Source organism: Monodelphis domestica, chromosome 1 (genome assembly GCF_027887165.1).
Source record: "Monodelphis domestica isolate mMonDom1 chromosome 1, mMonDom1.pri, whole genome shotgun sequence".
Lineage (NCBI taxonomy): Eukaryota > Metazoa > Chordata > Mammalia > Didelphimorphia > Didelphidae > Monodelphis > Monodelphis domestica.
The window spans coordinates 341,750,295-341,774,706 of NC_077227.1; the positions used below are offsets into that span (position 1 = coordinate 341,750,295).

Genomic DNA, 24,412 nt, shown 5'->3' on the forward strand with positions numbered 1-24,412 from the left:
TTTCTAATCTCCTCCTCTGGATCCTTCCATTGGCCAACAAGGACTTTCTTCCCTTCTGCAGACAGCTCAGACATGTGACTCTGATTCCTATGTTGAGTCTTTTCAGAGATTGGCTGGATTGGAGGTCCCATCCCCTAGATATTCACACACTCCCAATTCACTGAGCCACCCTCTGAGCAATCACTAATATATTCCAATCTATAAGCTTACCAACTTCCCCACCTCCCAATACATGTGTGCACATAAAAGAGAGAATGATCTAAATATGTATCAAGGGCATCCTAAAGGAGATAAGCATTTATTAAATACCTACCATGGACCAGGCAACTTATAATGATCTCATCTGTTCTTCACAACAACCTTAGAAAGTAGATGTTATTATTATCTTCATTTTACAGATGAGTAAACCAAGACAGCCAGAAGTTAAGTGACTTGCCCAGAGCCACATAGTTTATAAGGCTGAATTTGAACCCAGCTCTGACTTCAGGCTTGGTGCTCCGTCCACAGAGCCAGTTGGCTATCCATAGTGTAAAGAAGACCCTAGCCAAATATTTGAATACCAGGCATTTATTAAGTGTCTTTTTTGTTCAAAGAATCAAAAAAGTATCCTAGGTCCCTACAGACAAAAACAAAACAATCCCTAAGTTTAGGGAGCTTATAATGTTCTAGGGGGTTATAACCCATAAGTAGTTAATTAACTACATGCTAATATCTTGTGGGAGAGAACATGGGAATAACTACGGACATCTCAGGACAGAGGAATTCATCCCTGCCTCCCTGCCTCATTCTTCTAGTAATGGATTGGTGCGCAGTAAGAAGTCCCCGAGGATTGCCTCCCGAGGGTTGTGGCACCTTTCGGGGGGTGGGGGTGATGCTCTGGGCTCGCAGCCCCAAAAGCACACTTTGCTGACAGGCATGCCTCATTTCCCCATCTCAGGCATTTAAATCTAATGCCATTTCCCCTCCTCCCCAGAGAAAAGCCAAGCAGGCAATTGGAGTCATTAGAGGCCTCTGCGGGAAGGCGGCACGGGGCACATATGGCATTGAGCTTGGAAAGTCTGTATTGAGCAAGCTGTCAGTTTAGGTCGCTCCACGTTAGCTCGGGAGGTTTCCGATTCCCAGTAGAAGTGAAGGCATTGTGAAAGATCATTTGTTTTTATTACTGCATTAAATAGAAGCTTATTTTTTAATCTTCCACAAGGAGCTCGAGTACTTTATAAACACCATATGTGTACATGCATGCTCTCGTACGGTCCTCGTGGGTTGCAGGCGCTTGGTTCGCCTCTCGGCAAAGGGGAACTCTGGAGTTCCAGGTCAGAGGAAATGGTTTAAATTGACATCTGCCAGTTCCCTAGAGAAGTCACTCGTGGAGGGAAGAAAGAGTCCCATGTTGTTTTGTTGTTTTTAATGAGGTCACTTAGGGGTCTGTTGCTTCTGTTTTACACTTCAGGAGGAAGAGAAGGTGTGAGGTCACCTGCCACTAGGCTTAATAGCAAATTGACCACATTTATGAACTGAGCTTTTTCTGCCTTTTTTTTTTGCAGATTGGGTGGAAAGATCCATTGTTGTTGTTATTATTATTATTATTATTATTAATATCCTTATCGTCTGTCTTGGAATCAATACTGTATTTTGGTGATAAAATGATAAAGACTAATCATGGGGTTTATAGTGATTTGCCCGGGGTCACACAGCGAGGAAGTGTCTGAACCACCATTATTATTAGAGTTAGAAAACTTGCTTTGGAATCTTGGTGTTGCCACTGAGTAACAGAGGACCAGGAACAAGTCACCTGCTTTTGTTCATCCACAAAGCAGGGGTGATATTCTTGTGTTACTTACATTATAGGGCTGAGGATCTAATACGCTAATGCATGTAAAATATTTTGTTGGACTTTAAAGGTCAACACCATGCCAGATCATTAGTTGTAATAGTCCTTAGCAGAATAGTTAGGGGAATGTTCAAATTCAGCAGGCAAGGAACCTTAACTGTAGCACCCAGGGAAACAAACGTCTTAGGGAGCTTGGATTACAGTGTATAAACAATTTAAGTACAAGGTTTCAGGAGTGAACAGCTAGAGGCTCAAGAAAGACTTTGTATAGTCTATGGCATCTGAGCCTCCACAGTGATTTAGGTGGTCTTTACCATGCTACATGATAGCCACAGCCTGAAATCTGCTGAGAATTCTGGTGGAGATAAGGAGAGGGTGCATTCGGGCATGAGGCACAGCCTGAATAAAGGTTCCAAAGTGGGAGATGGGATGGGATGCCAAATCCAGAAAATGGCAATTATGTCTAGATAGCTAAAACAGAGAGGGGAAAAGGTATGAAATAAATCTGGAAAAGTAGATTAGAGCTAAACTATGAAAGTCTTTTAAATGCTGGTCTGAAAGGTTTGTATTTTATAAAGTTGCACTGAAGATTCTTAAGTGATCGAGAGACACGGCCAGACATTAGAAAGATCATTTTGGTGGGATTATTATTCTGTAGGAAATGGAAGAGATTGGAAGCAGAGTTACCAAGTAGACTCTTATTAAGTCCACATGAGAAGTGACAGGGAGGGGCCCCAACTAGTGTACCAGTGTGATGACTGTTTTAAGTGGGGAGAAGAGGAAGCAAGAGAGGATGTGGCAACAGATTATATATGGAGTGAGAGTTGAGAATAACCTCAAGGTTGCTAACCTGCTTGGTTGACTGAGAGGATGGTGGTGCTTTCAACTGAGGCAGAGAATTTTGGAGGCGTGGAAGTGTTAGAAGGGAATATAATGAGTTCCATTTTGGACATGCTAAGTTTGAGGTGTCTAATTTGTAAAAAACTCACAGCTAAAACCCCCTTTGGGAAGGTCCCTATTGTGATAAATGAGAATGTTAAGAAACATCCCTTCATAAATATATTTCTTTTTCTTCTCTTTCTTGATAGATTTGTCTTCTGCCAAGCGGAAATTTGCTGATTCCTTAAATGAATTTAAATTCCAATGCATAGGAGATGCAGAGACAGATGATGAAATGTGCATAGGTAAGTTGGGAAACTGGAAAGCTTAAAAAGAGTTGATTTGCTCTTTTTAGGGATCCAATCTTGTATTTTATATTTAAACGTTCTTTTTAAACCCTTACCTTCTGCCTTAGAATGAATAGTGTGTATTAATTCCAATGTGGAAAGGCAACAAGGATTAGGCAATGGGGGTTAAGTGACTTGCCCAGGGTCACACAGCTGGGAAGTGTCTGAGGCCAGATTTGAACCCAGGACCTCCACCATCCTTTCAGCACCATCCAGTTGCCCTCAATTTGTATTTTTCTAAGACAGTATGTGGACAGCAGGGATCCCTTTCTGTTTGAGTTTGATATCCTTGATCTAATCCAATCCCCATCTCATTTCATACAAGAGAGAAATGAGATCCCATTAGAAGAACTTGTCCGTCCCAAAGTCACTCAGCAAGCTGCCAGGAGAGTGGAGACTTGAATCCGAGTGTCTCTTGGACCCATGACAGCTAGAGGCAGCTGAGAGGCCTCCCAGCACAACACAACAATGAGTCAGGAAATCAGACTCCTTGTGGAGGGCATAGGGCGGCTCTCTGTTGTACTGGGAGGCCTCTCAGCTGCCTGTAGCTGTCACGGGTCCAGAGGAGCATGTCAGCAGGCCCCTGATTGGGCTGAGCCTTGAGTATCTCAAAAGCGGGACCTGGGGGATCGTGCTCACGGCTCTTCAGCCTGGAGAGTTCGGTGGTTTGTCTTTTTTTCCTCCGGGCTCTGCTCAGTCACAGCCCTGGAGATTATAGGGGAGCTAAAAAAATAAATAAAAGGAAATACCTGTAGACAGAGAAGGCGGAGGAGAGGCGAAGCACGTGGCTCAATGAGACGCTTTGGCCATAGGCTCACCGGAGAGCACCTGTGCTTCTGCCTTGGCTCACAACGGGGAGGGGGTGTGACCTAGCTTCCCGAGTGCTTGATTCCAAAGCCAGGACAGGAATTCAGAACCTGTCTCCGATGGAATACCCACTTCACAGTATTGTTATGAGGATTACTTCTATTTACAGTAAATGTAAATTGTTTTTTTACCTATTATTACCAATGCTACTGTTATTACTGTAGTGGTTGGATGAACAAGGATAGAAAAACCAAGAAATGGTATTTTTCTGGGGTGACATCATTGCTCTCACCCAAGAACAAAAAATATGGGGGGAGAAAAGAAAAAAACCCCAACAAAACCCATTTCAAAGGCTAGACTATAGAATCCAGGTAAAGAAACTTCAAATTTCTAGTTAAATTAGCCCCCCGTTCTGCAAATTGACCTTTAGGACAGGTATAGCCACCTGCATATGTCCTTTATGGATGATAGTGATGAGGTTCTATTGTGCATTCTGCGCATTCATCCAGGACTATCAAGTCCTGGATATAGCTTTCACGGATCCAAGGGAAACTTGGATTCAAGGTGCAGCTCCCCTAGCAACTTGCTGAGTGACTTTGGGACAAGCCCCTCAAACTTATTTTTTTTTTTAATTTTTAAATATTTTTTTTTTGGTGAAGGCACAGTTTAATACATTGATTCATTTTACTCTGTGGCTTTACAGGGGCTAGGAAGGTCCTCATATTGCATTATGTGAGCCTCTAAACAAAATCTTGCTAAAAAGATTTTTGATTCAATGGTACCATAATGTATTTATTGGGTTTCTTTTTTTTTTCAAAGTCTTTAAAAACATTTTTTTTGTTTTTGTTTTTTAAACCCTTCCCTTCTGTCTTAGAATCAATACTAGGTATTGGTTCCAAGGAAGAAGAATGGTAAGGACTAGGCAGTGGGGGGTGGGTTGGGTGAAGTGACTTGCCCAGGATCACACAGCTAGGAAATATCTGAGGCCAGATTTGAACCCAGAACCTCCCGTTTCTAGGCCTGGCTTTCCATCCACTGAGCCACCCAGCCATCCCCCTCAAACTCTTGAATCTCATTTCTCCCAGGTGTGAAATGAGGTAAGGGTAGAGTTATAGAAATGACTCTGGCTGTATCATGAGACAGCCAGTGGTGTGGCTTCCCTCATTGGGATGTTTCCTTGGTTGGTGTGATTGCTGAAGGAAAAGGCAAAGTTCCTGACACCATTAGAATTAGCTGATGCTGACAACAAAGGGTTGAGGAGGTCATTTTCCGGGCAGGAAATCTTTGAACTCCAAAGCACAACTGCCTTCTCTTCAGCCAACTTCTTAGTGTTCTTATGTCTTTCATAGGAACCCCCTCCTCACTGAGATCTCATGGTCCCCTCCTTTCTCCACTCCCAGGTCCCTGTACTCCTGGGGATAGTAACATCTTTTCCTTGAGGAAATCCTCCACAAAAGGCCACAAGGTTGTTGCACAGGACAAAAATACATTTCTAGATCATTTCTAATGGCCACTGATTAAGAAAAAAATCAGCCTGGGGAAGGGACTGGCTTTTGACCTCTGGACTCAGTTGGAGGGAGGATCCCTTGGGGGGAATAAATGAACAAAGAAAGGGAGTGGATAGCAGAGAATGTTGAAAACTCATTTCCTTCCTTGTCATCCCATCTTCCTTTCTTTTTCAGCAAGGTCTTTGCAAGAGTTTGCCACTGTTCTCAGGAATCTTGAAGATGAGCGGATACGGATGGTGGGTATGACTGGGGTGATGATATCGTGGCGATATCGTTCTCGTATGAGACAGATAATTGTGCAGCTTGTCTCTCCCATGAGATCATAAGTTCTTAGAAATAATTTCACCTTGGTCTTTGTAGCACATAGTAGGTGCTTAAGAAATGCTGGTTGAATGGATGTGTACCTGCGGGTATTAGGAAAGTAGGACTTTACTTCTGGTTTTCTGTTGATTTGAGTATGAAACTTAGATGAAATACACTTAGTTTCATGGTGTCAATTCTAGAATATTCTAATACAGTGTGTTTCAGAGCAACAATCATTTATTAATGTGGTAGTAGGTGCTTAGAATGCAAAAAAAAAAAACAATTAAAAAATTAAAATCAGTCCCTGACTTTAAGAACTGTGACTTCTTGGAATGAGGGGATGGAGCTGAGGAGAAGAAAGAGATCCAACATATAAAGAGATCAGTATACACACGATAATTTGAAGGAGGGCAAACATTAAATTAGGAGAAATGGAAAAGGCACCTAGTAGGACTCTTTTTGAGACCCTTGAATGAAGCTGTGAATTCTAAGACCATGGTGAGGGCTGAGGCAGGGGATGTTGCACTGACTTCAAGGAACAGCAAATAAGCCAGTTTGACTGGAAATGAATCTGTGGAAAGGGGGAGTAGTCGAAAAATAAATCTGGCATGGTAGGCTGAAGCTTGAGTGTGAAAGATAACTTTAAGTGCTGAGCTGAGGAGTTTGCATTTTATCCTAGAGAAGGGGGCTATGATATGGGATCTGTGAATTTTTAAAAATATATGCTAATTGATTTTAGCACAATAGGTTTCCTTTGTAATCTTATGTATTTTCTTTTATTCGTTATTCTGAGAAGATGCCCATAGGCTTTGCCAAGCTGCCTGCAGGGGTCAATGACATGGGTTAGGAACCCCTGTCTAGAGACTAGAGGGAGCCACTAAAGATTCTTGAAAAGGGGAGCACATAGTTAGAGTTGTGCTTTAGGAATATTTTGACAGCTGTTTGGAAGATGAATTGAAGTGAGAAAACTCTAAAAGCTGGTAGTCCAATTAGGGGACTTGCAATAGTGTAGGTGAGAGGTGGTTGAGGATGTAATTGTAGAACACATTCAAGAGATACATGGAATATGAATGATGGGGTTGTGGCTGGTCATGTTTTCCTTTGCTGGCCTACAGATTGAGTCAAGTTTAGTGCATTGAAGAATTGATGGCATGTGTGAAGTCCTTTGAGTTCCTAAGAGCCAGAATCTCATTTAAATTCAAGGATTAAATATGGCTTTCAACATTTTTTTCCCCTTCTGGCTGCTGATTTACTGGCACTTTGGAGTCTGGCAGTGTAGGGTTAGTGAGTGATGGACTCTCTATCATTATAAAGTCCATTTGACCTTTCCTCAGAATTCCTTAAATTCCAGACTTAAAGGGTAGCTTGAAAGCTGCTTTTGGCGGTATGATGGCCTGTTCTCTCATCAGGCCCTGGGCAGATTTCCGGGGGGTTAGAGGGGATTTGATTACTGAGTACTTTCCTCCTATTCTCCTTCCTTGTCCAGAAACCCAGTGCCTTTGACCAAGCACGTTGGCTGGCAGAAAAGTCTTTTGGAGTGGGGAAGAGGGCAGCCTGAAGCCTCCCTCCCTGAGGGGCTGCTTCTTTTTGCCTTAGCAGAGAGCATTATGGTTCATGCTGGTTTAGGCACTAACAGAGTTTTTTTTGTTTTTTGATAACAGAGTTTTTACAGTCAGTCCCCGGACCCTTGCCAATGAGCAGATTGTCTTCCAGCCAAGATAGAAGTGCCCAAGGGCTCTCAAGAGCAGGGGTAGATGTAGTCCCACTTCTCTAGACCGTATTCTGGTGGAAGGTTAGGGAAGTGAAAAGGGGGTTGGGTGTATCTGCCCCAGAGAGGGAAATGACTCCCTTGGGATCTGGCTCTCGACAGAATCCAGTGTTTAGGGGTAGGGGAAAGAAATCCCAATAAACTACTTTCCACACTGCCTTGACCCCATGTTGAGGGAACAATGGCTAGATTATTCTTTTCAGTTGGCCTATGCATTCTGATTATTAGTGTCAGTGAGTCCCTGGTTACATCAGTGACTTTGGCTGCCCTGGGCCACTTCCCTGCCCCCATTTCCCATGGCAGGTTGACTTTTGATTGAGTATTAATGGACTAACTTCTATGTGCTCTTGAGTAGGGTGAGGGATGCAGAAGCGGTAATGGATTTAATTCCTGCACTCTAAAGAGCTTACAGGTCCAGTTTGAAAGACAAGATAAGGGATAGCTTGGTTTCCAATCTGCCCTCAGACACTTCCTAGCTGTGTGATCCTGGGCAAGTCATTTCACCCCAATTGCCTGACCCTTACCACTCTTCTGTCTTGGAACAAATATTTAGTATTGATTCTAAGACAAATAGTAGTGTATAAATAGAAAATTTTGTACCTTTGAACTATATCTCCCAGCATCCCTTTCCTCTTTATCCCTACCTTGTGTGCTTACGTATTGTATATAGGTGGATGTTTGGCCCACCCTCTCTCTTCTCTCGCAACTGTGGCTGAGTTAGCTCCCTTTTTACTCTAGTTTTTTTGTTTTATTATTAATAAATCTTATTAAATATAATACTTGGAGTATTTTGGATATTAATTTTTAATCTTACAGTAGGGTTTTTTTTTTTTAAGACAAGACAAAATATGTAACTAAAAGTATGTGTTTGGACAGATCACTTACCTTCTGGATCTCAGTTTGCTCCACTGTAAAAAGAGAGGATTAGATTAGCTGTAATCCCTCCCACAGCTAAGGATCTATTTCTTAAAGTACAGTGAGTCATTGTCCTTAGGGAACTAAATGAATTTAATGAGCATCCCTGCTCTTAGGAGATAAAAGCACACCACCTATGCCATCATCTTCATTCACTTACATGTTATTTATTATATAGGCCACTGAAGAGAAGTATCACCTGCTACTCTGTAGCAGAAAGAGGGTAGGCTGAATTCTGACGCCATCAAATAGTGAAGTTGTGAACACATTAGGTGCTTAAGAAATGTCTATTGAAAGAATGATTAAATCTAAATTTGGAGGCATTGTACATCATTGGGGATTAAGTTGAGAGTGTATTGTGGCTTTTGTAAGGTATGTTATGAAAATGTTAAAAAGAGAATAGACTTCCTTCAGTTGGCTTCTTTGGATAGTGTTTGTTAATCTTAGAAACTTTAGGCAGCTCAAGTTCTTAAAACTGTTGCACTCTAACTTCTAGATGTTACCTGTTCCTCAATTTCTCTCTTTTTGTGTAGCCACTCTCACAAAAGGTCTTTATTATTTGATCATCCTTTAAGGGTCAAACATTGTTTTCAAGTAATATGCATACAACATGGTGCTCATTAAGACTGGGGGGGAGGCCTCCTGTGTTTTTTCTGCTACTCATATATTTTCTTTGATAATCTTTGATAATCTGAGTAGCTAAACTTGAGGCTGCTTTGAAATCTCATTTATCCTTTTGCTTTTTTTTTTCCCTTGTCAGATTGAAAATGCCAGTGAAGTGCTCATCACTCCTCTTGAAAAGTTCCGCAAGGAGCAGATTGGGGCTGCCAAGGTGAGATCTTTCAGAAACCTCTCTTGTCATTTTGTAAAGGACTTAATTTGATTCTGGTTCTGCCATTTGTCTGGGTCTCCTTTTTTTAATCTACAAAACAAGGGGTGGGGACAGAGTAGGTAGGATTTAATGGTCTCTAAGTTGCTTTCTTGCTCTAAATCTATCATCCTATATATCTGTAAGTCTATGACTTGAACATTTTTCCACCAGCTTTTCACAAATTCTGAATTATTGAAATAATATTTACATTTATCTCTCTAGTTGGAACTATTACATTATTTAATGTCTTGAAACTAGATTTTTAAGCATTCAGAGGGCAGGGATTATATCTTTCTTATGCTGTTCTACAACCTTGTTTCCATAGCAAGCTGTAGTACCTTTAATTATATTAATAGTCGACAATGTGGTATGTGGAAAGAACTCTGAACATGGAAGTTAGAACAGTTGTCTCTCATTTGCTATGGGTCTTGGGTTTTCCCTCATCACTAAAAGAAAAGAATAGAATTAATGCTTGCCACATCACCTATCACACAGGGTTGATGTGAAGAAAGTACTTGTAAATTACCAAAGGACTATGATAATGATTATAATCAATGGTTTGCCAAACACATTATATTATGTCATGTTATATTATATATTACATTGTTAGGTTAGGTGATATTTATTGTTATATATGATATGATATTAATTATATATAGAATATATTATATTATTGTACCTTTTGCTCATAACAACCCTGTAAGGTAGATGATATTATTATCCCCATTTTACATATAAGAAAACTTAAGCTCATTGCTAAGGATAGATTTAGAGTTCCCTACTCTAGCACTTTATTCACTCTGCCACCTTAGCTTCTTTCAGTATAAATGTTAGTAGTTAGTTATTCTAACGGTGACGATTCTTCCACTGGGGTAGAGACGAGGGTGACACTGTGTTCTCATCATTTCAACAAGCATTTTATTTCATGGGCCAGGTACTGTGCCAGGCACTGGGTTATGAAGGCAATATACAACAGTTCTTGCCTTTAGGGAGCTTGTCTTTCCTTGAAGGTAGAGGACAGAATACAACATGCCCGGAGATAAATTTAAAAGTCTAGGAAATGTGGGGTACATAGTAGGGCTTGTTTAGGAGGTGGAACTCTGGAACCTTTAAAGAAAGCTAAGGCTTCTGAGAGTTGGAGGTCAGAAGGGAGATGACCCAAATTGTGACTGGTGAGCACCTAGAAAGGTTTGGAGGGTATGTCCATTGAGGATTCATGGCTGTCCTAACTCAGTGAGGAGAGGAGCAGCTTTTTGAGTAAACAATTGGGAACCCTAGAAGGATTGATTTTTTTTTTTTAAGCTGGGATAACTGGGGAGCTGGGTGGCTCTGTGGATAGAGAAGCAAACCTAAAGATGGGAGGAGGTCCTAGGTTTAAATCTGGCTTCAAATACTTCCTAAATGTGTGACCCTGGGCAAGTCACATAATTCCAGTTTCTTAACCCTTACTGCTCTTCTGCCTTGGAACCAATACTCAGTATCGATGCTAAGACAGAAGAAAAGGGTTTAAAAAAATTAAAATAAATAAAAAACTGTGGCAACTCGGTCTAAGATGTCTAGAAGGGGTATGCTCTCACTGTTTGGAGTAGTTCTCATACAGTCACATAACTATATGACCTATGGCAAGTCACTTAACCCTGTTGGCCTCAGTTTCCTCATCTGTAAAACAAACTGGAGAAGGACATGTCAAATTATTTTAGGATCTTTGCCAAGAAAACCCCAAATGTGGTCACGACGAGTAGAATGTGACTCAAACAAATGAATGACAGCAACAGATCTTTCAATATAACTTTAAGTAAGACCTTCTCAAGGAGTTTTAAATCTAATAGTATAATAAAAGATGACCACACCCAAAACTTCAAGACAAAGAAATGCAAGCACATACACTGATTTTGAGTGGAGGAGTAACACATTAGGATGACTTGGGCAGCCTGGATTGGAGGGGAGAGACCTGAGCCAGGAGGACCGTGTAATACGATGGTTTGTTCAAGCATGAGGTCATAAAGGCCTGAACGAGGGGGTCTGTGGTGGGATTGGAGAGGAGGGGGCAGATACAGGAGACAGAGCCTCATCATGCCCTCTGGGTAATAATTGGGAAATGTAGAATGGCTTTGACTGTAAGCACAGTTTTGGAAGCCAATTGAGGGCAAGATTAGAAACCAGTAATGGTAGAATTGTCTTCAGGTTTTTCCCTTGCTGTGGAAAGTCATTTGCAAAATGGTCAGTGTATCCAGACACAGCCAATAGCTCCATCTGCAGGCATTCCAGTGTATATTGCTTTTGCCCAGGAACATTTGTCTCTTGGAACCCCATGTGGTGTGTTTTCTAGCCCAAGTGGCAGTTTTAAGGTGAGATGAAGTGAAATAAAGATATTCTATCCAAACTAACTTAAGCCCTTCTTATATGGAAAAACACTGTGCTTTTGTGATGCAAAGCCAAAATGAAAAAGGGTCTCAGCCTTCAGGAAGCTTATATTAAATCAAGTACCTCTGAGGTCCAAATAGATAAAGATGTGCAGGACAAAAGAGAGGTTCAGAGTAGCTTCTGCTCACAATTGGCCCATGAGATGAACCTTGATTGAAGATAGGGATTCTAAGATGCAGGGATGCAGGATTATTGCATTTGGGAAGTAGTCAATAAACCACTTCGACTGTAACAGAGATTATGTGAAGATAAGTGGGAATCAGATGGTGAAGCGTTTTAAATGCCAGACTAAGAAATTTACTTACATTTCATATTTACATTTTACAATTTATTTACAAATTCTCTGTTATCTCTAGGATCAGCAGAAATGGCTTTGGTTCCTCACAAATGATACCCATGTCCCGAGTCTTTGTACTAGATGTCTTACGCGCTGGAATGTACTCCCTCTTTGCCTTCTTTTCATAGAGACTCTCCATTCCTTTATCTTTATATAAAAACCCCTACCTTCTGGAAGAAGCTGGGTAGCTCAGTGGATTTAGAGACAGGAGGTCCTGGGTTCAAATCTGGCCCCAGACACTTCCCAACTGTGTGACCCTGGGCAAGTCACTTAACCCCCATTGCCTAGCCCTTCCCACTCTTCTGCCTTGGAACCAATACCCAGTACTGACTCCAAGACAAAAGGTAAAGGTTTCTTAAAAAAACCCAAAACAAAACAAAACAAAAACAACCCTTACCTTCTGTCTTGGAATTAATATTAAATATTGCTTCCAAGGCAAAAGAATGGCAAGGCTAGGGATTAAGTGATTGGTCCAGGGTCACACTGCTGGGACATGTTGGAGACCAGATTTGAATCCAGGGTCTCCCATTTCCAAGCAGGACTCTCTATCTACTGGGCCACCTAGCTGCCCATTTATATATTTATTATATTTATTATAATATTATTATATATTTTATTTTTATTATATTATATATTTATTATATATTTATTATATATTTTATTTTATTATATATTTTATTATATTATTATATTTATTATAATATTATATATTTTATTTTATTTTTATTATATTATATATTTATATTATATATTTTATTATATATTTTATCATATATTGTTATATTTATTATAATATTATTATATATTTATATATTATTTACTTTATATCTGTTTTATTTTATCCACAATGCTTGGCACATAGTAAATGCTTTTGATTGATGAATATTTACAGAGTAGATATACCTTCTTCTTCATTAGAATGCAAGCCTTCCCAAGTAGGGATTATTTGCATTCTTTTTACCTGTATCCCTTAGCACAGTGCCTGGCACATAGTAAGGGTTCAGTAAATGTGCCAGGCAGTGGATAGATAGACAAAAGTGATGAGTCCTGCCCCATGTGGCCATATATTATTTGCAATTTGGGGCCCGCTGAGCAGCTTGGGGGTGCGGAGATGTTGTCTTAAGATGGATTTGGTGACTAATCCATCTGAGAATTGGTTTTCTTGTTGGATGTATTACTGCTTCCCCACAAACTCCCACCATCTGCAGATGCTTGCCCAAAGCACTTGTTTGAGGCTTGCCACATTTACCAAAATGAGGAAATTCAGAAGTCCAAGAGGCTTTCTTTTGGGGGTTCATCGCAGGGGTTCCAACGCATGAAGGAGATGTTTTTGGGGGTGCTGTCTGAAATGAAGAAACAAGCCAGAGAGGATTGATTCAAAAAGAGCTACTCTGTTTTTTTACTCTACTAGGGCTTTCTTCATTCTCCACAGAAGGAGGCTTGCCAAGTTTTGGCTTGATTCTCCTTCCCCCCTCCACTATGTCTTGCTTCAGGTTCTATATCTTCTCCTTTCCATCCCTCCCGCTCTCTGTGTTTCTGTTCTATTCTGGTACACATTTTAATGAAGGAAGCTGTGCTATCTAAAGTACAATCTTGAAGTGCCAGCCAATGGCACTGGGGATGTATTTGGTAGCAGCCAACTTCTGTTTTCTGAATCCTTCCTGTTCGGATGCTAAATTTATCCCTTCCTTCTCCTTCTCCTCCTCCTCTTCCTCCTCCTCTTGTATTCAGTTGCCATAACAACCTGTTGCTACTTGTAAGAAACTGAAGTTAGAGAATCAAGTGTGAAGCCTGGCAGGGAGGAAATGGATCTCATAGCTATGCTGGAATTAATGAGAATTATAGTATCAGGAACGAGAAGGGACCTGGGGAGGGAGTCATCTAGTCCAATTTTTTTATTTTACAGTTGAGGAAATACTCAGGTTAAAGACTTGATCAAAAACACATATATTAAAATAAAATAAAATAAAATTAAGGAAAAAAAACCCCATGTAGATAATGACCATCAGATCCGGAATTAATCGGAATTAGTAGGAATTAGTTAAGACCTTTAAAATAACCTGCCCTTAGAGAATTCACCATTTATGGAGTTACAACAAATAGGAAGATGACTCTCCATTCAGGATGTCTGTGCAAGAACACATGTGAAGACCTGTAGGAGTAGAAGGTTATTGACTAGGAGATTCAGGGTAGACTTCCTGGAGGAAGCTTGGATTTTAAAAGGTAGAGAAGATGGAGAGAGAAAGGCATTGTAAGCCCAGAGAACAGTTCAAGAGCAAAAGCATGGTTGTTGGGAATATTTTGGAGATGGTGCATAATCCAATCTAGTTAAAGAAGGGAAGCAATATGAACTAATCGACTGGTACCACACTGAACATCAAAGCCAAGAATGACAGGCTAAAGATCTCAAATTTTAATGACTAAAAAGATAATAAAACAAGAATGTCTCATGTGAGATTTGTGATTGCTCCATTAGAGCAAGGTTCAAAAAAATCCCGTGTCCTATAGATATTTCAACAAACAAGTTTTCCCCGTATCCGTCTTTCTTTGTTAAGGAGCAAAAAGCCAGGATCCAGCATAGCAGTCCTTATAAAGACACTGCTCCTTTTCTTCAGGCAGGAGCTGGCTAGTGTTCCCCTTATCTTCGGCTCTCTGTTAAATTTGGATACCCTCTGTGAGTGGTTAGAATATTGCAAAAATTTGGTGTCCCATGACCTAGGGCCATTTCCCATTCTTGGCTGACTGCAATGCAGTGAAGAGAGATGTCCCAAAGGCCATGGATGCTCTTTATAAAGAGTTGCTAACACGGGCTGGCCAGTACCCACACTGATGTCATTAAACTCCTGGCAGAAAGGGATCCAATTACTATATAAAAAAAAAAGTTTCTTGGGAAAGCTTTGCTCCCCAAATTTAAAAAACAAAAAGTGGCACAGTGAGAGCATCCTTCTTCCCTGGGCTTTCTGGTTTTTTCCTCTCCAGGTATTTTGATTCTATACCTCTTTTTCAGAAAATTGAGTATATGCCTATGACATGCAGTTTTTTTTTTTTCTGGTAAAGGGGAAGTACAAAGATGATGATTAAGACCTAGGCTCCCCCACTGTAGGGAAGAAGGGCAGGTAGAAGATTCATACACACAGTTAGGTGGCCCAGTAGATAGAGTGCTGTGCTTGGAGTCAGGGAGACTCAACTTCCTGAGTTCAAATCTGGTCTCTGGCACTAGCTGGTGACTCTGGGCATGCCATTTAAATAGTTTCCTCATGTGTAAAATGAGGTGGAGAAGGAAAAAGCAAACTATTCTGGGATCTTTGCCAAGAAAACAGGACTTGAGTCGGGAGGACCTCGGTTGAAATCTGACCGTAGACACTTCTAGCTGTGTGACCTGGGCAAGTCACTTTACTCTGATTGTCTAGCTCTTGACTTTCTGTCCGTTGTTACTTGATTTATTATTTTTTCCAGCTTTTTTTTTTGTGGCCAATTGCATGCAATAAGTTTTCACATCAATTTCCCAAAGATACATGATTCAAATTGTCTCCCTCCTTCCTTTCCTCCTCTCTCCTAGAGCCAGCAAGCAATTCAGTTAGTTATACATGTATTATTATGCAAAACATATTTCCATACTGTTCATTTTAATAAGTGACTAATCTTATAAAACCCAAACTCCAAAACCCAAACCCAAATAAACAAATGAAAAAACCATATGCTTTCTTCTTCATTCTGACTCCAGCAGTTCTTTCTTTGGAGGTGGATAATATTCTTTTTCATAAATCCCTTGGAATTGTCCTGGACCATTTTATTGCTGAGAATAGCTAAGTCTATCACATTTGATCATTCTATAGTATTGCTGTTATGAGAAAATACTATTCTTAAAACACAGCTCTGACTGTGCCATTTTTCAATCTAAAAAACTCTAGAAATTTGCATTTGACTCTCAGATTAAATCTAAATTCTTTTGTTTAGTATAAAATCCTTTACCAATACCAGGCTGCAGTCTACTGTTCCCTAAATGTAGCATTCCATTTCCCCCAAATCCATGTCTGAGCACAGGCTATCCCCGAATCCTGGAATTCCCTCCCTCTTTACCCCAGCTCCTTAGAGTCCCTAGTTCCCTTCAAGAGTCAATTTTCCTACTTCCAAGGTCACTTTCTACTCATAGACTTTTCTGATCTCTACAAGGTAGTACCACTCTCATATCTTACCTCTAATTATTTAATATTTACTTTGTAAAAAGCTTATATTTGCTTAGGTGCCTATGTATTTTTTCTAAAAGAATGTATGAACCCTGAGTCTGGTACCATTTTTGTCTTTAAGGTGCCTGGTTGAAGTGTACAGGGCCTGGCATTTAGCAAATGTTTGTTGGTTTATTGATTTTTTTTTTTTAATATTCTAGGTCTAAATCAATAGGCCTCGGGGCAACAGATAGCTCAGTGGTTAGAGTGCCAGGCCAGGTTCAAATCTAGCTTCTTCAGATACTTCTTAGCTGTGTGACCCTGGATCACTTAACCCCATTTACCCAGCCCCTGCTGTTCTTCTGCCTTAGAATCCATGTTTAGTATCTATTCTAAGACAGAAGATAAAGACTTTAAAAATAATTTAAAAAAGTAAATGAATGATTGACCAACTATAAGAAGACTACATGTGCCAGGCATTGTGCTAAGAGCTTTAAAAATATCTCAGTTGATCCTCACAACAAAGCTGGAAAGTAGCTGATATTATTTCCCTGGATTTGTGAAGCATATCAAGGATGATGATGATGATGATGATGATGATGATGATGATGATGATAAAGGGAAGAGGAATGAAACAAGCATTTTATTAAGTACCAAGTTTTTAAAGCACCAATTTTATTATTTATTAACACCAACAACAATAGTGTGCTAAGTGCTTTACAAATACTATCTTATTTGATCCTTACACATTAGTTGTGTGACCCTGGGAAATTGGAAACCACTTGTCTCTGCCATGAAATCCCCAAATGGGGTGGGACACAACCAAAATGACTGACCACCAACAATAAGAAGACCACATGTGCCAGACACTGTACTGAGTGCTTTACCAGTATTCTCTCATTTAATCCTCACATCACAGCTGGGAAGTAGCTGCTTTTATTATCCTGGTTTTACAGTTAAAGAAACTGAGGCAAACAGAAGTTAAATGACTTGCCTGGGGTCACATAGGTAGTAAGTGCCTGAGGCCCTATTTGAACTCAGGCCTCTCCCTTCTAGTTTCAGCTCTTTATCTTATCATTGTGCTACCTCATTATTTTAAGAGTTATTATTATATATTATTAACATTTATCATTATTAATCATTAAATAACTATAAATTACTTATTGAGATTAATTTTTCAACCAATTGTTAATCAAATATTATAATAACAAATATTATTATTTTAAAAAAATTTCTCTGACAACTGGCCTTTTTCAGTTTTAGAACATTAGATTTGCACCTTCTCTTAGTTCTGTTGCCTAGTGTGATGGCTATGGGCTTTACCTTATGTGTGAGTACCCTGGAGAATAAAATTTGGTCCCAGGGTATGAACTGGGAATTCTTTTTCCATCTTGGGCATTAATCCACAAGGGGAAAAAAAAAACAAAAACATGAGTGGTCAGCAAATAGACAAGTGAAAAACAGAAATCTGGGCCTGTGCCCAAGATTAGAAAATGAATTGTCAGTTGCCATGCCTGGACCAAAATTTTCCCTGGTGCCTCTCCCTTCCTCCTTTGCACATTTGAATAACTAATAACAATTCAATTGAATAACTAATGGCATTCAATAAAAATGTGAAAGGGTCACTTTTGTAGCTCTAGTCACAGAACATGTGATTTCTTTAGTGTAGGGAACTCCCAAAGAGGAAATTCCCTTTACCAATGCAAATGACTACTTTCTCTATAATTTATAATCTTAGTTGCCTGGAGTGGGAAGAATTTGAGTGACTTATTTAGGACTGGAGGTTATATCATTTATATGTATATGTGCCAGAGAGGATCCCTGGTCTAATGATTCTTTTTCTAAAAATATTTTTTCTTGGACTGGATAAGACTAAATAATTGAATCAGAACTAGACCCTTGTCCCCCAAAGGGTTCCCTTTCTCTACCTATCTGCTTTATCTGTGGGATGTTCCTTCTGCCTCAGAGCATACCTTTGAGGAAGCGTAGCCTGGGTGTATTGTCTGTTTCACAGTTTGAGCTTTAAGAAGGCAGGGCCTGGGGCAGCTAGGTGGCACAGTGGACAAAGAGCTGGGTCTGGAGTCCTGAGGACCTGGCTTCAAATTTGGCTTTAAACCCCTCCTAGCTGTATGGCCCTGGGCAAGCCACTCAACTGTATTTGCCTAGCCCTTGCCCTTCTCTCTTAAGAGTTGTTAAAACTAGGACAGAAAATAAGAGTCTAAAGAAAAACGTATTAAACAAACAAACAAACCAGGGATTGTTTTTTATTCTTTAATATGTCTTGGTAGAACTGAATACTTGATGCTCTTTTCATGGCCAGGAATCCAGTTTCAGAGATGGGGGCTTCTGCTAGTCTCCTGTGGTCTATGAGAAGTCCAAGGTGGGAAGAAAGGGGAGGGTAAAGATATAGAGTGTTTTTCACAGGTAGTGGAGAGTGCATTTATTCTTGCAATCTTCTCCCCTTTTTGATAGGATGCCAAGAAGAAGTATGATAAGGAGACAGAGAAGTACTGTGGTGTCTTGGAGAAACACTTGAACTTGTCTTCCAAGAAGAAGGAAGCTCATCTTCATGAAGTAAGGCTGCCATCTTAATTCTTGCTTTTTCAGAGGAAAAGAAGGATATACTTTGGATTTGGGGGGTATACTTGGGACTTCCTCTGGGTAAGGCTGATTAGATTTTTAGTGACATAGAATGATAATATCCTTAATAAGAGGAGAATTCTTTCCAAAAGTAGCATCTTATTCTCAAAATAAGTTGGAATAGAAATACTTTTTAAAAAAAACTCAGATTTTGTGTTATAAAAGCATCTTCTTCTTATACCAGTGTTTTCATGGGTTCTGTTTGTTATAGGTCTACTGTTTAAAAAAAATAATACTACATTGGCATTTAAATCAAATCTCCAAGTATAATGTGTTTTTATCCTTTACTTTCTCTTCTCTTTTCCTTTAAAAACATTTACCTTCCTTATTAGAATCAATACTTATATATTGGTTCCAAGGCAGAAGAAAAAATAAGGGCTAAGCAGTTAAGGTTAAATGATTTGCCTAGGGATAAATGACTGGGAAGTATCTGAGGCGGTATTTGAACCCAGGTCCTCCTGTCTCCAAGCTTGGCCTTCTATTCTCTGAACCACCTAGTTGATATTTAATGTATTTAATATTTAATTATTTTTAAATTAAAATTAAATTAAATTAATTAAATATTTAATATTTGACATTATATTTCTAGTTCCTAATATAGTGCTTGCTAGGAGGCACTAAGTAATTGCTTGTTGATGGGTTGATTCTCCACCATAGATCAGTTGCTGTTTTTAAGCATTTTGATGCAATCCATGGGAAGTTACATTCCATGCATTCATTTAGCAAGCATTTCTCCTGTTCTGTGCCAGCCTGTAGTGGGACAAAGACAAAAATGAAGCAAATTCCTATTCAGGGGTGGGGGTGTGAGAAATAGGGAAACAACTTGTACATAGGAAGTTGAATAAAAATGTTTGGAAAGGAGTTTCTCAGGGGAGGATGTGAACATAGGGGTGGGGAGTGGGAATCAGGATAGCTTTCCTTTCGGAGGTGGTGCTTGTGCTGAGCTTTTTCTTTTCTTTTTTTTTTAAACCCTTATCTTCTATCTTAGAATTAATACTGAGCATTGGTTCCAAGGCAGAAGAGTGGAAAGGGCTAGGCAATGGGGGTTTACAGCTAGGAAGTGTCTGAGGTCAAATTTGAACCCAGGACTTCCCTCTAGGTCTCTATCCATTGAATCATCCAGCTGCCCCTTGGGCTGATCTTTGAAGTAAGAAAAGCATTCTGTGACTTGGAGGAGAGGAGCAAATGCATTCTGGTCATGGAGGACAGCTTGTGCAAAAGTCCAGAGATGAGAGATGGAGATTGCTGATAAGGAATAGTAATTAGGCTGGTTTGGCTGAAACGTATGGAATATGTCTGTAATTACCCTGAAAGGTGGGTGGAAGACAGATTGCAGAGGCCTTTAAAAGACAAACAGAAGAATTTCTATTTTGTCCTTGAGGCAAGAGGAAGCCACTGGAGCTTACTGGGGACCTGTTTAGACTTGTGCCTTTAGGCATATTCTGACTGCTGTGTGGAGGATGTACTATATTGAGAAGGGAGAAGAGAAAGAAATAAGTATTTATTATATAGCACCTAGTGTGTGCCAGATTAATGCATATTATCTCATTTGTTCCTAAAAACATCCCTGTGAGGCAGGCACTATTAATATTCCCATTTTATAGATGAGAAAACAGACAAACTGATTGCTCAGGTTTATCCAGCTAGTTAATGTCCCAGGCTGGATTTGAATGTGATGAATTTTGACTAAGTTTTCTGTCCATTTGGAGTTTAAATGCTGATCTCTCAGTTCTGTTCTTTGGGAAATGATCATTAATAATAATTAGTTTTATTCTGAGTGATTTCATCAATGACAATAGGATTTGAGTCCACAATAAACCGAGGATGATGATTTCAGGGGTTGCCCAATTAGAATCCTTCCCTGCTTCTTCCAATTTGCTAAATATCCTCGAACCATTCAAGTCCCATATATCTATTCTTCAGTTCTCTTCTCTGCGAAATGCTAATAAGTGGGGTTGTGTGGAATAACTAGCAAATCAGCGCTGGAATTAGGGGGATCTGAGTTAAAATCCCAGATCTTAGTACTAATGATGAAAATAATAATAATCATGTTAATGATAAGTGTTGGTACCTTAAGGTTTTCAGAGAGCTTTGAAAATATTATCTCATTTTATCCTCAGAATAATCCTGCAAGCCAAGTGCTATTATCCTCATTTTGTTGTTCAAACCTCTTTCCGGTGTTCTTGGCAAAGATACTGGAGTGGTTTGCCATTTCCTTCTCTGGCTCATTTTACAAATGAGGAAATTGAGTAAGGAACTTGCCCAGGTTCATACAGCTATTAAATGTTTGAGCTCAGGCTTTCCGGGTTCCAGGACACTATCAATTATGCTACTTAGTGGCACACTACCTTGTGTGATCTTGGACAAGTCACTTAACCTCTTGGGCCTCAGTTTCTTCCTTTGTGAAATTACTTTTTGGTTGGACCAGATGACTTCTTGACATAATTTTTTTTAAATTTGGTCAATTTCAGACATTATTCCTTGGTTACAAAAATCATTTTCTATTCCTTCCTCCCCCCACTCCCCGCCCCTTCCATAGCCAATTTGCAATTCCACTGGGTATTGCATGTGTCCTTGATCAGAATCCATTTCCATGTTGTTGGTATTTGCAGTAGGATGTTCCAGATGACTTCTAAGAGGCTTTTCTATCTCTGAATCTATGATCTTGTGATTCATTGAGGTCTTAAAGAAATTTGAGGAGAAAATCAGAAAAAAAAGTCCTCAACCAAAATAAATGCAATTCCGCTAACAAGACTTGGATGCCTACTGTTTATAGCAGTACCATTGGGGATGCAAAGGAAGGGCTCTACCATCCCCATATCCTTGAGACAGTCTAGGTGAGAAAACAAGGCTACATGTAGATAAAATGTTTTAGGTAAGGCATAAGACTTGTATTCAAATCTTGTCTCAGATAGTTTCATAGTACTGTGACCGTGGACAAGTAACTTATTCTCTTCCAGCCTTAGTTTTCCCATTTGTAAAATGGCCTCCATTGGACCCTTCTGGCTCTATGATGTTCATCCTGTGATGTTAAATTTGATCAGATTCAGACATAAGTACATTAGTCAGGGTGACTCCTTCTTGAGTTCAAATTCAGTTTCAGATATTTACTAGCTGTGTGACTCTGGGCAAGTCACTTCACCCTGTTTGCCTCAGTATCCTCAGAGCTGGAGAAGAAAATGGCCAACTACTCCAGTATCTTTGCAAAGAAAACCCCAAATTGGGTCATGAAGAGTCTGACACTCCTGGAAAAAAAAACAACAAAAACCACTGAAAAACAACAACAACAACAATAATAATGAATAATAATAACTAGATTGTTTTTAGTGCTTTTACAGTTTCCAAAGTTGTATTTAGAAATGCTATCTCATAGTGACCCTGGGATGTAGGCATTATTATTATTCCCATTTTGTGGATGAGAAAATCAAGCATAGAAAGGGTCAGGAGGCAGCTGCATTTGAACTCAGTTCTTCCTAACTTCAGGTATGGGGCACGATCCACTGTGCCAGGAAGCTGTCTCTGCCCAATTTGCAATTGCAAAAAAGGTATAAGATAGTGATGATAGGGATGGTCTCTCTCATTTGGTCCTAAGAGGTCATTAATCGTTCACTGAACTTAAGTCTCTGTTGATCAGATGAAATAATGATTGTAAAATATTGTAAATGTAAAAAAAATGATTGTAAAATAATGATTGTAAAAAAGTAAAGATTGTAAAAATAATAGGTGCTATAGTAGTAGTAGTAGTCTCTTGGTAACCGAGGATGACGATTGTCTTTGTGCGTTTTTGTGCACAAAGACACTTGTGCATGAAGATTTAAGTGGAAAAGTCGATGCACAGAGACAGTCCCACTCTCTCGGTGTTGGAAGCCTGGGTCCAGTGGCACAAAAAGTCGTTGCACCTGGAGACTTCCTCAGCTGCATTGGATGGCCGTGTTGTCTTTTGTGCTCCAACACGCCCTGAGCACTCCACAGTGCTTTGCTGCGTCGCCCTCTCAGCCGTTGAACCTTCTTGTTGATTTCTTCCGCCTGTTCCGCCGAAGCAGTCTTCACATACTGGGTGAGCAAAGTCCTAGTTCACCAGGGGTCGACGTCGACCCGATGGCTACCCTCACAAGGTTTAGCCGGCCTGTCATTGCCCGGGGTGTGGCCGCTGCCCCATGCTAGCAGCTACTGGGAGCCACAAGTGAGAGCTGGGTGTCAGGTGAGGGTCAGAGGCTGGAGAGCTGCCCTAGGAGGGCACGACAAGCCCTCCATACCAGAGATACTACCCCTCCCTGAGCACCCCATACACCCCAATAGGTGCTATATTCAGTCAATAACATTTATTAAACATCTATAAAATGTGAATTATTATTATTGTCTTCAGAAATAACAAGTAGAGGAAAGTGAACCTCAGACTGAGAAGAGGTAGTTCTTGCATGTTGGTGGCCAAGATTTTTTTTCTTAGGACAAAACTCTAGGTGGACTGTGGGTAATTATATCATGGCTATAAGGGAATTTAGAGGAAGAACCTTAACAGAATTGCAAGTAGTACTTCTCAGATGGTTGGTTTGCAGAACTTTTGGACACCACTGCCATCTTGTGGTAATGAGTAAAAAAAACAAACCCCATTGTAAAAGCCTGGGAATGCAGGCATCCAATAAGGAATTTGGACTAAATGATCTCGGAAGTACTTTCTAGCTCTTAAGATTGAGTCTCAAGCAGCTAGGCACTATGGCTGATTGGAGTACCAGACTGGGGAAACTGGAGTTCAAGTTACGCCTCAGATACTGAACTAGCTGTCTGTCCTAGGACAAGTCACCAAGCCTCTTCTTTTAGCCTCCGTTTCCTCATTTGTAAAACAGAGATAATAGAAGCATCTGTCTCACAGGGTTGGTGTGAGGATCAAATGAGATCTACAAAAGTATGGGGCACATTTTGGAAAACTTGCCAAATCTATGATACTTTGCACTAAAGAAATCCCAGTTGACACAGTGTAGCAAAAAGTGTACTAACTCTGGAGTTTTAGGACCCAAGTATTAATTTTCCATTGACTACTTTCCATTAGCTGTGCAATCTCTCTGTTTTTAAATTTCCTCTAAGTTGTGTGTGTGTGTGTGTGTGTGTGAGAGAGAGAGAGAGAGAGAGAGAGAGAGAGAGAGAGAGAGAGAGAGAGAGAGAAAGAGAGAGAAAGAGAGAGAAAGAGAGAGAAGGAGGAGGGGAGAGAGACAGGGAGAGAAGGAAGGGAGAGAGGGAATGGGAGAGAAGGAGAGACAGAAGGGGGAGAGAAAAGGAGAGAGGAGGGGAGTGAGAGACAGAGAGAGGAAGAGAGACAGAGAAGGAAGGGCAGAGAGAGAAAGCGAGTAAGTGAGACAAAGAGAGGGAAAGGGAGAGAGAACTGAGTGGGGAGAGAGAAAAGGAAAGAGGAGAGAGAGAGAGAGGAGAGAGGGGAAGAGAGACAGAGAGATAAAGAGACAAAGCAAGCAAGAGACAGAGAGGGAAAGGGAGAGGAGAGAGGGAGAGAAAGAGAGAGAGGGACAGGGAATGGAAGAGAAAAAGACATTGACATCTATATTCCCTACTACTAACAAAATACTTTGCATGGGATAGGTACCTGACTGACACATTTTAGGCTAT

The 24,412-nt window shown here is 40.2% G+C and overlaps 1 protein-coding gene across 4 annotated transcripts in view; it reads left to right on the forward strand.

Moving 5' to 3' along the window:
* The window catches only part of ARHGAP26 (Rho GTPase activating protein 26), a 577,883-nt gene that overhangs the window by 172,819 nt on the left and 380,652 nt on the right, over positions 1-24,412 (forward strand). For all 4 annotated transcript variants that reach the window (XM_007473811.3, XM_007473809.3, XM_003339558.4 and 1 more), the window contains exons 2-5: positions 2,920-3,015; positions 5,547-5,608; positions 9,119-9,190; positions 18,629-18,730. In XM_007473811.3, the coding sequence (XP_007473873.1) occupies positions 2,920-3,015; positions 5,547-5,608; positions 9,119-9,190; positions 18,629-18,730 (332 nt within the window). The remainder of the gene's footprint in view (positions 1-2,919; positions 3,016-5,546; positions 5,609-9,118; positions 9,191-18,628; positions 18,731-24,412) is intronic.